This window comes from Oncorhynchus keta, chromosome 7 (assembly GCF_023373465.1).
Source record: "Oncorhynchus keta strain PuntledgeMale-10-30-2019 chromosome 7, Oket_V2, whole genome shotgun sequence".
Taxonomy (NCBI): Eukaryota; Metazoa; Chordata; class Actinopteri; order Salmoniformes; family Salmonidae; genus Oncorhynchus; species Oncorhynchus keta.
This window is the reverse complement of record NC_068427.1, coordinates 31,409,599-31,424,362: the sequence shown is the minus strand read 5'-3', so window position 1 is coordinate 31,424,362 and position 14,764 is coordinate 31,409,599. Positions and strand designations below refer to the sequence as shown.

The 14,764-nt window shown below is 41.0% G+C and overlaps 1 protein-coding gene across 1 annotated transcript in view; it reads right to left on the bottom strand.

Moving 5' to 3' along the window:
• Window positions 1-2,061: 2,061 nt before the first annotated feature.
• Window positions 2,062-14,764, bottom strand: part of LOC118386308 (interleukin-1 receptor type 1-like) — a 29,655-nt gene continuing 16,952 nt past the window's right edge. The window contains exons 2-11 of the mRNA XM_052522579.1: window positions 12,310-12,387; window positions 9,843-10,095; window positions 9,575-9,755; window positions 8,742-8,931; window positions 6,613-6,675; window positions 6,229-6,364; window positions 4,772-4,917; window positions 4,420-4,563; window positions 3,704-3,877; window positions 2,062-3,262 (exon numbers count right to left, since the gene is read on the bottom strand). Coding sequence (XP_052378539.1) covers window positions 2,787-3,262; window positions 3,704-3,877; window positions 4,420-4,563; window positions 4,772-4,917; window positions 6,229-6,364; window positions 6,613-6,675; window positions 8,742-8,931; window positions 9,575-9,755; window positions 9,843-10,095; window positions 12,310-12,385 — 1,839 coding nt within the window. The 5' untranslated portion in view covers window positions 12,386-12,387 and the 3' untranslated portion in view covers window positions 2,062-2,786. The remainder of the gene's footprint in view (window positions 3,263-3,703; window positions 3,878-4,419; window positions 4,564-4,771; window positions 4,918-6,228; window positions 6,365-6,612; window positions 6,676-8,741; window positions 8,932-9,574; window positions 9,756-9,842; window positions 10,096-12,309; window positions 12,388-14,764) is intronic.

The window sequence follows — 14,764 nt, the reverse complement described above, 5'->3', positions numbered from 1 at the left end:
CTGTCCTGGCGTCGTGAGGGAGTTTGTTCCACCATTGGGGGGCCAGAGCAGCGAACAGTTTTGACTGGGCTGAGCGGGAACTGTACTTCCTCAGTGGTAGGGAGGCGAGCAGGCCAGAGGTGGATGAACGCAGTGCCCTTGTTTGGGTGTAGGGCCTGATCAGAGCCTGGAGGTACTGAGGTGCCGTAGCTAATAAAAAATACATAGTAAACAATCGGTGACTCATTGTCATATTTATCCTGATACCAGATTCGAATTGACGCAACTCTATCAGATCTAACAAGAAACTAATGGTTAAAGCTGGAATCCTTAGACGCTACATCCATTTTTGAACTTGTATATGAATGATATACTGTATACCCATTGACTCTTATAGGATATAACTTATGAATCCTACATGAGCTTAGTTCAACTGTCGTACACCATCAGAACCAAAATACAAGCTTGTTTTACTCCAATGTTCGTAAACAATGTAAATGGAAACATCGTGGATGGTCAGTGCTTGCATCCATAGCGGTGTCTATGAATTTGAGAGTCTATATTTCTCCAGGCCCATCCCTCAGGTGCGGGGACCACTTTGTTTTTGATTCAATCAAGGATTCTAGCTTTAAAGTAGGATTTTGGGATTGTAATTTGAGAAAATGTCCATAATATATCTGCAGTAATAGTGGAACGATAGTGTTTCACAGTATAACTTACTCGCCATTGTTGTGACTGGCTGTGATATTCGCCTATTGTTTTCTCCCGCCGGAACGACATCTGTTGTCAAAATGGGAAAGCTGTTCTGACTTTGTGGCTATGTTATCTAGTAGAAATCCCTCTGTCAATTCCTGGTTGTAAAGATACACTGTTCGCTCAATTTCTGTTCATGTGAGAAAACAAACACGAAAATAGTGTAGGGGATCTATAGATATCTACTAGCACAATAGCAGATACCCATAGACTTCCACTAATTGCCTTAACGCAAGTGAGCATTGGCTTACCTCTTACCTCTATCTTCCTTCATACTGGACACATAAAAATGGTATCCACGAGTTCATCTGCCTCTGGGGAAGTAGATAAAGGACCTCATTGCCAAAATATAAAAGTATCCTTTTAAGGCCTGCAGTGTGAACAAGACTTGAGAGCCTCCAGGCAGAGCTGCATAAATGGGGACTAGCTAATGAGCCATTGCAATTTAGACACACGAGCCCCATGGTGGAGTTGCTTCTCCGTGAGGACCACAAACTTTACTGAAGACACTGTGTTGTGGTAGCCAGGTGGACCTCATGACATCGCTGCAGGACCATTCAAAAATCTATAAAGTTTCACTTTTTATCAGAACTTTTAACATGCTGTTAATCCTTCCTCATGTCTACCTTCATGCTACATAAGCCCAAGTGTACCAATAGTTTGCAGTAACAATTGCAATACTTACATGAATCCATGTATTTTAGAAATGATAAACCCAAGGTCCTCCTCTTCACTTTGTTTCACACTGAGTGGTTTCAGGCTCGCGGAAGTGTGATTTTAAGTTAGATTCTTCAGTTTGGCAAGACAATGCTGGAGAATGTTTTCTTGAGGTGTGAAACAACCTCAGCTGGAATTTCCCCCATTGGATTTTAGAGTCCCCAGTACTCCTAACCACACTTTCTTTGAAATGGCCTACGATCACATTGGATTACAGTAAAGCAGGTTACCAGTCACAGCCAGTCTACCTGTATGTAAACTAGACATAACAGAAGAGCTTGGACGCAACCAACTTGTGCAAATCGCCACACCATTTCTGGGAAGTTTCAGGACTGTGCTTTAATTAATAAATCATAAGGTGTTTGTTAATAGTCAGCTCACCATTTAGAAAACATTTAATATTAAATGCCAGTAAGCTGTTCATAAATACTTTGGCCTCATAACAAATAACTGCTTCCATAAATATTAGTTTAAACACATAGCTTCTCATTGGAGGATTAACAAATCTGAAAAAAATATTTAAAAAATCCGAAATAAAGGAACATTGGTGGGAACATTTTTTAAGTGTAACGACGTTCGTCTGTTGAAGGAGAGTCGGACCAAAATGCAGCGTGGTGGTTACTCATGTTCTTTAATAAAGAATAGACGATACATGAAATAACTAATATATACAAAACAACAAACGGAACATGAAAACTTATACAGCCTGTCTGCTGAACAACTACACAGAGACAGGAACAATCACCCACGAAAACACTCACAGAATATGGCTGCCTAAATATGGTTCCCAATCAGAGACAACGAGAATCACCTGACTCTGATTGAGAACCGCCTCAGGCAGCCATAGACTACGTCGACGCCCCACAAAACCCCAAGACAAAAAACACACCACAATAACCCATGTCACACCCTGGCCTGACCAAATATATAAAGAAAACACAAAATACTAAGACCAAGGCGTGACATTAAGTAGACAAATAAAGACATCAAATACATTGTATAAAATGTACTGGGCTCTCTTTATTAAAGCTCTCTCACAGATGTGGTGTGTATGTACAACAGTGGTAAATTGTGTGTGTGGTGTGTGTGTTTGAGTGGCTCTGCCAATATGTTCAGAATAAATACTCTTAACTGTGCATTTTACAACATTAATCGGCAGGATGATCAATCATCATCCCAGAGGATCAGTCTTCCAAAGTCTGATTCAAGAATATTTCATGGAAATGTGTTGTGAGAGGCAGATACAACATTTATACTCTCCATGGTATCAGAAGTCCTTTCATTCAACATATTTCCTCCTTATGTCTATCACTGTCCTCCAAAGCCCATCAATCCCATCACAAGTTCAACAGGCTGTTCTTCTCTGGGCACCTCGTCCTCATGCCCCTCACTGGCATATAATACCTCAACTCCTTCCAGAAGGGTGAGGACAAGAAAAGAGAGGGTGAGGAGAGAGGGGGCGAAGCCTGCTCCCCTCTCTTCTCCGCCACCTCTTTTCTCCACCTCCCACACCTCAACCCTTTGGTCCTCCTTGTCCTGCTACTCTTCCACCAGCAGACGGCACCCTGGCGCTCCCGGAGGTGGCGCACCGACTCAGGGAAGAGGGCCAGCTGTGTAGGAGTGACCTCCTCCAGCTCCACAAGGACCACCTTAAGGGAGCCCTCCAGCAGGGCATGGTGCATGGCCGTCTGCCTCTCGAAGCTATGCCAGGCCTCCAGGACACCGCTGCTGTCACTGCAGAATGTAGAGCCAGAGTAGACCAGGAGGAGACACCGGCTGGCCAGCATGCTCTCCTCTACAGCATCTAATACGGCTAGAGGGAGAGGGGGTCAGGGAGGAGAGGAGGGAAAGGGGGGTCAGGGAGGAGAAGAGGGAGAGGGGGGTCAGGGAGAAGAGGGAGAAGGGGGTCAGGGAGGAGAAGAGGGAGAGGGGGGGTCAGGGAGGAGAAGAGGGAGAAGGGGGTCAGGGAGGAGAAGAGGGAGAGGGGGGGTCAGGGAGGAGGGAGGAGAAGAGGAAGAGGGGGCAGGGAGAAGAAAAGGGGGAGGGGAAAAGAGAGGAGGGAGGAGAAGAGGAAGAAAGGGAGCAGGGAAAATAGTTATTAAAACATTGTTTAACCATTAAGATGGTTTCATAAGGTCTTTATGACTTCAAAAAGATTCCACATGTTTCATCATCATGCTACATGTGTACTAATGCCAATGCTAAGATCATCTTGTGGAACCTGGAGCCCCAGGGTCGAACCGAGATGTCTTACCTTCCCCTGGTAGGCTGTCCCGGCCCAGTATGAAGAGCCTGTAGCCACACCTCCCCTCCAGAACCTGGGGCAACGTGTGGAGGGCAAACATCTCTGCCTCTCCACAGGCCCTGCCCCCATCCCCAAACAGACGGGGGTACGCCACGTACGCATCATACAGCTTCCCATCAGAGTCTGCCACATGCAGGACAGACACAGGTAAAACAAAATAGGTGTGTTAGTGCTGGGCTGGAGCAAATGTCTCCACAAACCTGCCTAACAGAGGAGGCTTGGTTATTAATGACATCATAGCCTATTCAGTGCCTCGTTTGAATCTTCCTCTGTTTCCTCTGTTATGGAAAATGCAGTGCTTGCATACTGCAGCTGTGGGATGTGCTACAGTACCTTGCTACATTTAATACTGATTTTACTTGTGGTCAGGTGGGGAGTGGGAAACAAGCAATGCAACATTCATGTGTGTGGGTTTAAGTGTGGGCCTGGGGGTTTGTGGGGAGACATGCTGTATGTGCATGACTGTCTGTATCTGGTGTAGAATGTATGTTTATGCAAGTTTCCATTTTGTGAATGCACAGTATGCAATGAGTCTGCAGATAGTGTGTATGTGTCCGTGCGTGTGTGCGCATGTCTGCGTGTGCGTTCTCAGGTATGTTTCTATTCATCTTTCCTTGAGTGTACTTGGGCAGTATATGTGCGATAAACTGTCTCTCATTGTGTACCTGTGTTTGGGTAGAGAAGCGGGAACACCCTCCTTAGCGACAGCACAATGTCAATCTTGAAGCGATGGTAAATCACAACACTAACAGTAAACACCAATACCAGACTAGTCAGTAGTACCCCAATAGGGAACAGGTTGTTTGGATCTGTGCAGAAAAAGAGAGAAGATAGCATTTATAACAGTTTTTACCCAAGGTCAAGCTGACTGGCTTTAATTCTTCAAACAGTTTTCAAAAGTGGTGAGGTTGCAGTTGTTATAATACACTATCAAAACAAGAGTAAATGGCCAGAATAATATGTGTGTGATCTCTTTTGAAAATTGTTTATGTTATCTTCCAGAAAGTGTTGTGTTACCTGTAGGCTGTAGTGTGAAGGAGGCAGAAGGACTGCCTCTGTCGCTGGAAACCTTACACGTGTAATGGATGGAAAAGTCTTCCTCTTCCACCGTCAAGAAATTCAAATTACGCTCCAACCATACACCCTTCTCTTCTCTCCACTCCCTGGTTTAGGGGGAGGGGAAGAGAGGGAGAGAAGACAGACAAGTTCCCCCTTGTGAACGCACACTCAAACCATCACGGCCACAGTTCACAAAATAGCAGTGTGTGTTATCTTAAGTTCCATTCAAAGCAAGCACTACTGTGTGTTCAGGTATATGGGTCCTATTGTAATCTTAGCGCTGTACCTGATATGGTACCAACAGTTTAGATACTATATAGTAGAACATCTATCTGGATGAAACAGAATACATGTAAAGACCAACGTCAGAGTAGAGAAGCAGGTACGGGGAGTAAACATTAAATAAGGAACAGACATGGACCAGCATCAACACACAGATAACATAACAATATATGACAGGGGAAAAGAGCTGGGGGACTGACAGATATAGGGGAGGTCATAACACAGGTGATTGAATCCAGGTGAGTCCAATAATTTGCTGATGTGCGCGATGAGGTAAGCAGGTGTGCGTAAGGATGGTGGCAGGAGTGCACAGTGCTGGGCAGCCTGGCGCGAGAGAGTGGCAGCAGGCGTGACAAGTGCCATGAAAAAGTATTTCAGATTTTCTCTATTTTTGCATATTTTTTATACTGAATATTATCAGGTCTTCAAACAAAACCTAATATTAGATAAAGAGAACCTGAGTGTACAAAAATAATATATATACTTATTTCATTTATTTAATTAAAGTTATGCAAGTGTGAAAAAGTAATTGCTCCCTTACACTCTATAACTCATTGTGCCATCTTTAGCTGCAATGACTGCAACCAAATGCTTCCTGTAGTTGTTGATCAGTCTCTCACACCGCTGTGGAGGGATTTTGGCCCACTCTTGCATGCAGAATTGCTTTAACTCAGCGACATTTGTGAGTTTTTAAGCATGAACTGCTCGTTTCAAGTCCTGCCACAACATCTCAACTGGGACAGGTTTGGAATTTGACTTGGCCATTACATAACTTCACATTTGTTGCATTTGAACCATTTTCATGTAGACTTGACTGTGTGTTTAGGATCATTGTCTTGCTGCATGACCCAGCTGCGCCTCAGCTTCAACTCACAGACAGATGGACAGAAAGTTGTTCAGGTTCTGAGGCACAGGGGAATTGGGTGGTGCATAACTTTGATCATATTTGTAACTTTTATTTGTAAACTCAAGTTCCCTTTATCTAATATTAGGTTTTGGTTGAATATCTGATAACATTCGGTATCAAAAATATACAAAAAAAGAGCAAATCAGAAAGGGGGCAAATACTTCTTCATGGAACTGTCGAATTATTACATTGTGTATTGTGATGCTGTTGTGTTGTCTCAACCTACCTTTCTGATTCCTGAAAGATGCGCTTTGAGACCATTTTGGAAATTGAGTTCTCTCTAGAAATCCAATTCAAATTTGCACAGTGTTTATTCCCCACACTCGGGACAAACACCCGACACATCTTACTGAAGGAAGAACCTAGGGGACAAACATTGAATTCTTTATTTGCATCATGAATTAAAAGAACTCTACAAACTCATGCACACACACACACACACACACACACACACACACACACACACACACACACACACACACACACACACACACACACACACACACACACACACACACACACACACACACACACACACACACACACACACACACACACACAAAGATATGCACACACATATACAGTACATGTTCTATAGTGGCTTACTCACCCAAATCTGCTTTGATGATCTCATTGGCAGGTTCAACCACTTTGGGCTCCAGGCAATACTCCACTGAAATGATGACAATGATTCAAAAACATCATAGACAGACAGAAATATGCAGTCACATGACCCTATTGAAAAGTGCCCTTTCTAAGCTCTCACAGAGCAAAGTTTCAAAGCAGCCTCTATGAAATCATAACCTCTGATTCAGGGGCATGTACTGTACAGTGTCTTCAGAAAGTATCCACACTGCTTTACCTTTTCCACAATTTGTTGTAGTACAGCTTGAATTTAAAATGTATTACATTTAAATATTTGTATCACTGGCCAACACAGTATCCCATAATGTGAAAGTGGAGTTATGTTTTTCAAAGTGTTTACAAATTAATAAAATATTTAAAGCTGAAATGTCTTCAGCCAATAAGTATTCAATGCCTTTCTTATGGCAAGCTGTTGCATGGACTAAGTTCTCTAAGTTGCATGGACTAAGTTCTCTAAGTTGCATGGACTAAGTTCTCTAAGTTGCATGGACTAAGTTATCTAAGTTGCATGGACTAAGTTCTCTAAGTTGCATGGACTAAGTTCTCTAAGTTGCATGGACTAAGTTCTCTAAGTTGCATGGACTAAGTTCTCTAAGTTGCATGGACTAAGTTCTCTAAGTTGCATGGACTAAGTTCTCTAAGTTGCATGGACTAAGTTCTCTAAGTTGCATGGACTAAGTTCTCTAAGTTGCATGGACTAAGTTCTCTAAGTTGCATGGACTAAGTTCTTTAAGTTGCATGGACTAAGTTCTCTAAGTTGCATGGACTAAGTTCTCTAAGTTGCATGGACTAAGTTCTCTAAATTGCATGGACTCACTCTGTGTGCAATAATAGTGTTGATCATGAATTTTGAATGACTACCTGAAATCTTGACCCCACATATACAGCACAATTACATGTAAGGTCCCTCAGTTGAGCAGTGAATTTCAAACACAGGTTCTACCACAAAGACCAGGGAGGTTTCCCAATGCCTTGCAAAGAAGGGAAACTATTGTTAGATGGGTCAAGTAAAAATAAAGCAGACAGTGAATATCCCTTTGAGCATGGTGAAATAAGTTCAGGAGTAAAATTAATTACACTTTGGATGGTTACAGTTTGGATGGTGTTTCAATGCCTCCTTCTGTAGCACAGTTGGTAGAGCACGGCGCTTGTAACGCCAGGGTAGTGGGTTCGATTCCCGGGACCACCCATACGTAGAATGTATGCACACATGACTGTAAGTCGCTTTGGATAAAAGCGTCTGCTAAATGGCATATATATATATATATTATTCAATACACCCATTCACTGCAAAGATACAGGTGTCCTTCTTAACTCAGTTGTCAGAGGCAGGAAACTGCTTAGGGATTTCACAATGAGGCCAATGGTGACTTTAAAACAGTTATGGACTTTAATGGATGTGATAGGAAGAAACTGAGGATGGATCAACAACATTGTAGTTACTCCACAATTACTGACCTGATTGACAGAGTGAAAGGGTGGAAGCCTATACAGAATAAAAATATTCTAAAACATGCATCCTGTTTGCAATAAGGCACTAAAGTAAATCTGCAAAGAAAGTGGCAGAGCAATCCACTTTTTGTCCTGAATACAAAGTCTTAGGTTTGTGGAAAATCCAATGCAACACACAACTGACTACCACTCTCCCTATTTTCAAGCATAGTGGTGGCTGCATCGTGTTATGGAAATGCTTGTAATCGTTAAGGACTGGGGAGTTTTACATTATAAAAAAGAAATGGAATTCAGCTAAACACAGGCAAAATCGCGGAGGAAAACCTGGTTCCGTCTGCTTTCCAACAGGCACTAGGAGATCAATTCACCATTCAGCAGGTCAATAACCTTAAACACAAGGCCAAATCTACACTGAAGTTGTTTACAGTGAATGTTCCTGAGGAGCCGATTTACAGTTTAGACTTAAATCTGCTTGAAAATATATGGCAGGACCTGACAAGGTTGTCTAGCAATCATCTGTAACCAGTTTGACTTTCACTGTCTCTGTAATGGCTGTGGTAAGGATTGGGGGTATATGGTAATAATCTGATCCTAGATCTGTGGTTAAGGACAACTTTTATGAGCTGTGCCAACAATACTCACCGTCCACCATGCTGTTGATGGTCTCTGAGATCCTGCCGCTGAACCCTTCCAAGTTAAAGGTCATGGTGCAGGTGTAGAACACATGATCCTCAAGGGTGACCACTTCTACTCGGAGAAACTCCATAGTTCTGTCACGGACATAACTAAACCTGTTCCACAAGGGATCATCTTCCACAATGGGTTCACAGCCCTGACAGGGTTAAAATAGAAATGTACACTGAAAGGTAGTGGTAATGGAATATGGCTTATTGTACAAAATTAATACACAATTCAATTACAGATAAGTTCTGATAATGTCTTACCTTAGAAGACCAACTCTCATAACAATTCAATGCAGTACAATGTGTGAGAGAAATGAACAATGAAAGTGTATATAGTGTGTCTGAAGTAACATTGTCTGAAACGTAGTCACTAGTAGTAATAACCCTACATTCCTATAGTTTTAAACACAAATTAAGCATACATAGAAATGGACTGAATGACAGAAAATAAAGATTTCAAACAGGCTTTCCAGCATTGTCAAGCATGAGACCAGAAATCCGCCATGGCATTTCTGACACATCAGACCCTTTTTCCATTGAGGCCCCGACATTGGCCCAATTTCTTTCCTTGAGGCCCCCAAAAGGCCCGTTTTTTGTCTCTGTGGCCCCCATTCTTAGACAGATAATTCTAATTCTGTACAAAAAAAACAAAAAAAGTTAGGCGATCCCATTGGACCAGCCCATTCGGTATTTTCTCAAAATGCCAGATGGCTAGTCCGCCCCTGCTGTCAGGCGTCCCCTCTCAACACTCTCCTATTGCACTGCACTGTCTGTTTACCCCATTGGACTCACCTTGTACCACTGGATGGAGTAGGTGTCTACTTCCCTGATATGGTCACTCAATGGGCAGTTCAGGAAAGAGGTGGCTGTGTTGGTCAGGACCTGTTGGGCCTTTTCTGGTCGACCGCATTCTTCTGGGTTGGTGTGGTTCACAATCAGTAAGGCAACCTTCTTGTAGCACTCAGAGGGTAGTCTGTTATCAAAGGTAACATGAAAGATTTACACCACACACTCATATACACACATATACACACACAGCAGACAAATGTATAGCCCCTACCTCACAACACACTCATAGTCTCCAGCATCTTCCATCGTGATGTTAAAAATCCAAAGTGTCTTCCCCCGCACCAGAGTCTTTCCTGTCTCCCTGGTCAGCTCTGTCCTAGTCCTTAGGTAATACCATGATATGTTAAAGGGGATGCTGCGGTTGTCAGACACGTTGAGGTCCAACAGGGTGGATGTCAACATGGCAGCATCACCGGAAACTGAAAATACCCACTCAGTTTCTCGTCCTTTGTCCACACAGAGCTCTGCACACAAAGAGTATATAGAGTAAAGACAAACATGCAGTACAGGGACTGTTTGAGGACCACCATCTTATTTAACGAGTCCACGTCTTAAAGAACAGAATATGTTGGGGAAATGATGCACACCAAAAAAGTTTGCAATTATTACGCGAGTCATGTAGCATGCATAGACAGAGTTTTTACAGAGATGGTCTTTCAAAATATATCTCTTCACAACAAATTCTCCAGTGTTCATTTTTTTATTAACACTATAATGGTGTTAAATCAATACTGAAATGTTTTGAGTCTATGGACCCATAGACACCAGAGTAGTGTTAAATGAACACACTGATTAGTGTAAAGCCTTATTCAAATATTTCCCACAGTGCCTTGCCTTTCGAGCAAATTGTTGAGTTACCACCCGTGACTGTATTTTTTTGTGACAGAGACATAATTGTTGCATTCATCCATTTTTTGTCCTGTAGACTTCAAAAAGTAAGATCCTAAATTAATATGTTGTCATAATTTTTTTTATATTTAACACAATGGCATATGTATTTCATAAGGCCTTATTTTGAAGGCATAGTTTTAACCAGATACAGGGGCCTGAAACTCATACACGTCACTTTGAACAAAAACCATGCCCATCATCATATTTCTCAGCATGCTCTATTGCAGGAATTGTTTGTTTCAATATCTGTTTGTGCAGGTACATTGGTACATTGATTGATTACGTGTTTGTAGCCCATTAGCAACAAACGTAAACCTTTTATTCTGAGAGTGTAATACAAGGGCCTGAAATCCATGTTTTTACAAGCCACATCAGGCCTGCAAATCACAGTATGCTGGCTTACAATGTGATGTGTAATTCCTATTGAAATCCAATCAGTGGGTGGAGATCCAACAGTTGGAAAATGAATTCACCTGCAACCTGCATTCAGAATGACTGTCAGGTTTAGGAACATTAGGAACTAACTGATTTGAACTAAGTGATTGGAATAGTTTAGAAAAATGTATGTAGTTTATCTTTGTGTAGTATACGATAAATCAGTCAATCAATGTACGTGCACAAACATAGATATTGAAACAAACCATTCTAAAATATCAACCTGCAAAAAACAGCATACGCCGGTGATAGTTTTGGTTCAAAGTGATGTGTATGAGTTTCAGGCCTCTGTATTAGGGTAAAACTAGGTCCTCAAAATAAGGCCTTACGAAAGACATATGGTATTGTGTTAAATCTATATATTTTATGATAACATTCACTAAGGATCTCATTTAATACTGGGTGAACTCCATATGACTGAAAATGGATGAATGCAACAACCATGTCTCTGTTAATAACAAATATTGTCATGGGTGGTAACTACAATTTACTCAGAAGGCAAGACAATCTGGGAAATATTTGAATAAGGCTTTACACTAAGCAGAAAGTTGATTTAACACGGTTCCGGTTTTTATATGGGGTCCACAGACAACACTTTCAGTGTTGATTTAAAGGTCATGAATAGTTCAAAGGAAGTTTTTCATGAAATTGGATGATATTTGAAGGAAACCAGATCAAATTATGATGATCAAGGTATGAAAAATGACTTTAGATTCTACATTGATAAAGTTTGATCATAAAGTTACTGGTCCCCTCCCCCACGTCAAACACAGATGAATTATTTAGGTAACAACATGCCATCATGTTAACTTATTTTAATACACCAATGGTACTCTACCATGATATTCTCTTACCTAATTTAAATAACTATAATCTTTTAACCAACATCGGAGAAGACATGTTTGCAGAGGGGCATGGTTTATATAGCTAGATAGCTAATCTACTGGTGCCAAAATGTGACTGAATGGTGTCAGAAAATATAATTACACGTTTACCCTATTAATCTATGGCAAATATTCTTATATTTTTCCCCTTTCATGTTTGTCTGATATTAGCTAGTTACTGGCTAGCCAGGTCTTCAGCCAGTATGGAACAAATGGGGGAAGGGTAGTTTAAAACTGCACGCAGATATTTGCAGTGTCGCTTTATAAAATTATATAATTCCATTTACACCCACCAGAGGTCAGACTTAAATCAAGACAAAGTGAAGGACCATGTTTCCGGATATAGAGTTGTTAACTTGATCCAGTTTAATTCAATCAGTACTTCTAGCTGTCCTCGTAACATGGTTGATTGATTTGTTGATTGATTGATGGCTGATGAATTCTGTGGGTAAAGTTCATCCTACTTACCTCCTACTACCTTGGAGTTGCCAGTGAGACAGAGGAGTGAGAAGAGCAAGAGCTGCAACCTCTGACTCCAATCCATAGCTGAAACAAAGAGACACACAGAATCACTTGTGAGTTTTAGTCACACATTGACATAATAGACTCAAACAAACTATCAGAATCTTCAGCAAGTGAAATGATCAGACACACAAAAGCACCATGCTTCTTTCTGACCAACCACTTAATCTGTCAACTGAATGTCTGTCTCCCACACAAACACACTCCACAGCTACACAGATTATCCAGTGTTAAATCAACACAGAGAGTGTTAAATTAACACTGAAAGTGTGTACCCCGATAGAGACGGGAACATTTTAAATAAACACACTGCTAGGTATAAAGCCTTATTTTTTATTTGTTTTTACTTTTTCCTCGAGTGCATTGCCTTTCAAGTGAATTGTAGAGATACAGTACTATCCGAGACTGTATTTGTTAGTGACAGAGACATGGTTGTTGCATTCATCAGCTTTCCGAGCAGCTAACCGATCGCTGCAGCTGTACATAGCACATCTGTAAATAGCCATCCAATCTACCTACTTCATCCCCATAATGTTTTTATTTACTTGTCTGCTCTTTTGCACACCAGTATTTCTACTTGCACATCATCATCTGCACATCTATCACTCCAGTGTTAATTTGCTAAATTGTAATTACTTGCTACTGTGGCCTATTTGTTGGCTTACTTCCTCACGCCATTTGCACACATTGTATATAGACTTTGTTTTCTTTCTATTGTGTTATTGACTGTACGCTTGTTTATTCCATGTGTAACTCTGTGTTGTTGTTTGTGTCGCACTGCTTTGCTTTATTGTGGCCAGGTAGCAGTTGTAAATTAGAACTTGTTCTCAACTAGCCTACCTGGTTAAATAAAGGTTAACTAAAAATATATATATTTTTTCAGTCCAAGGGACTACACCAAGTGAGATCCTGAGCAAATATGTTATCATAAATTGTTTATTATTTATCACAATACAAAACATTATTCATATGGCATAATGTTAAGGGCCTACTCTGAACATAACTAAATGTTGAATTAACACTCAGTGTTGTAAAATAACCCCATCGTTGGTCTTAATAACCAGAGTTGAACCAAAACCACACCCATCATAATCATATTTTACAGCGTGCTCTATTTCAGGTTGATTTATTAAAAATTGCAAGTACAATAATTAATTCATGTTATGCATCTCAAATATATATGTGATACATTTTCCAAACTAAGCCGACGTGTTACTTGGATTTATTGCGCCAGTTACTGAAATGGTTGTTCCAGTTTAGATGGTTTAGGTCAGGTATTCCCAAACTGGGGTATGTACCATGCCATTGGGGGTATGCCAAATATAAATGTGATTCACATTTTCAAACAGTCCGTTTATATTTTCCAACGGGGCTGTGCATTTGGGTGAGGTTTGTTTCTCACCTTAGTAGCCTTGATTTCACTGCCAAAAATCAAAAGCGAAATAACAACACAATGTCAAATACAGGTAGCCTAGTCAAATAATTAACATCCAATCACATGAACCTTTACTCTCTCGCGGGAATTCCGATAACGGTCCGTATGCAGCCAACTGCGCTGGTGCTCATTCTGTTTGCTAGAAAATGGATAAATGGTTAAAAAAACAAGGTCCGCGTCCATAGAGACACATACCAGCATTACTACACCTGCACCTGTCGACAACACAAGTTGTTCTGCTTCCACGAGCACATCCAATGCTAGCATCAGTAGTTCTCCATTTGTTGTTAGCCCAGCTAGCATGGACACTGACAGTTGTGAATCTGATGCAGCCGAAGATACTGTCTGCACGGAGCAACAGACAGGGACGTTGGACCATTGAAGAGGCGCAAATATGATGGGAACTACATTGATTTGGGGTTCACTTATATTGGGAGTAGTGCCTTTCCTCAGCCACAGTGTGTCATATGTGCAAAAGTACTATCTCACAACTCGATGAAACCTTCACTCTTGCACAGACATTTAGAAACAGAACATGCCAAACTTAAAAAATAAGCCACGGGAGGTTTTGAGCGAAAATTAAGATGACTTTCGAGTAGTAAGACATGTATAAAAGCAACAGATATCATTAATAAGAATTTGTTCTTAACTGACTTGCCTAGTTAAACAAAGGTTAAATAAATTAAAACATTTAATTGACAGTGTGGGAGAGTAACCTTCATTCACTTTCCTCTATGCCAGATGTGGTGATCGTCTACTAATGACTATAATAAGCTTAATACTGTACTTCTCTCGGTGCATTCCCACCATCCATTTGAATAGGCAGACATTGTTACTGCAGCTGGTTGGCTGAAGTCGTTAATTGTCCATTTCGGGAACACTTTACTGTAGGTGTCCTTACGAATGCATTCATGAAGCCTTTTTAACAGCTGTGTTACACATTATAATATTTGTCATAAGCTGTCA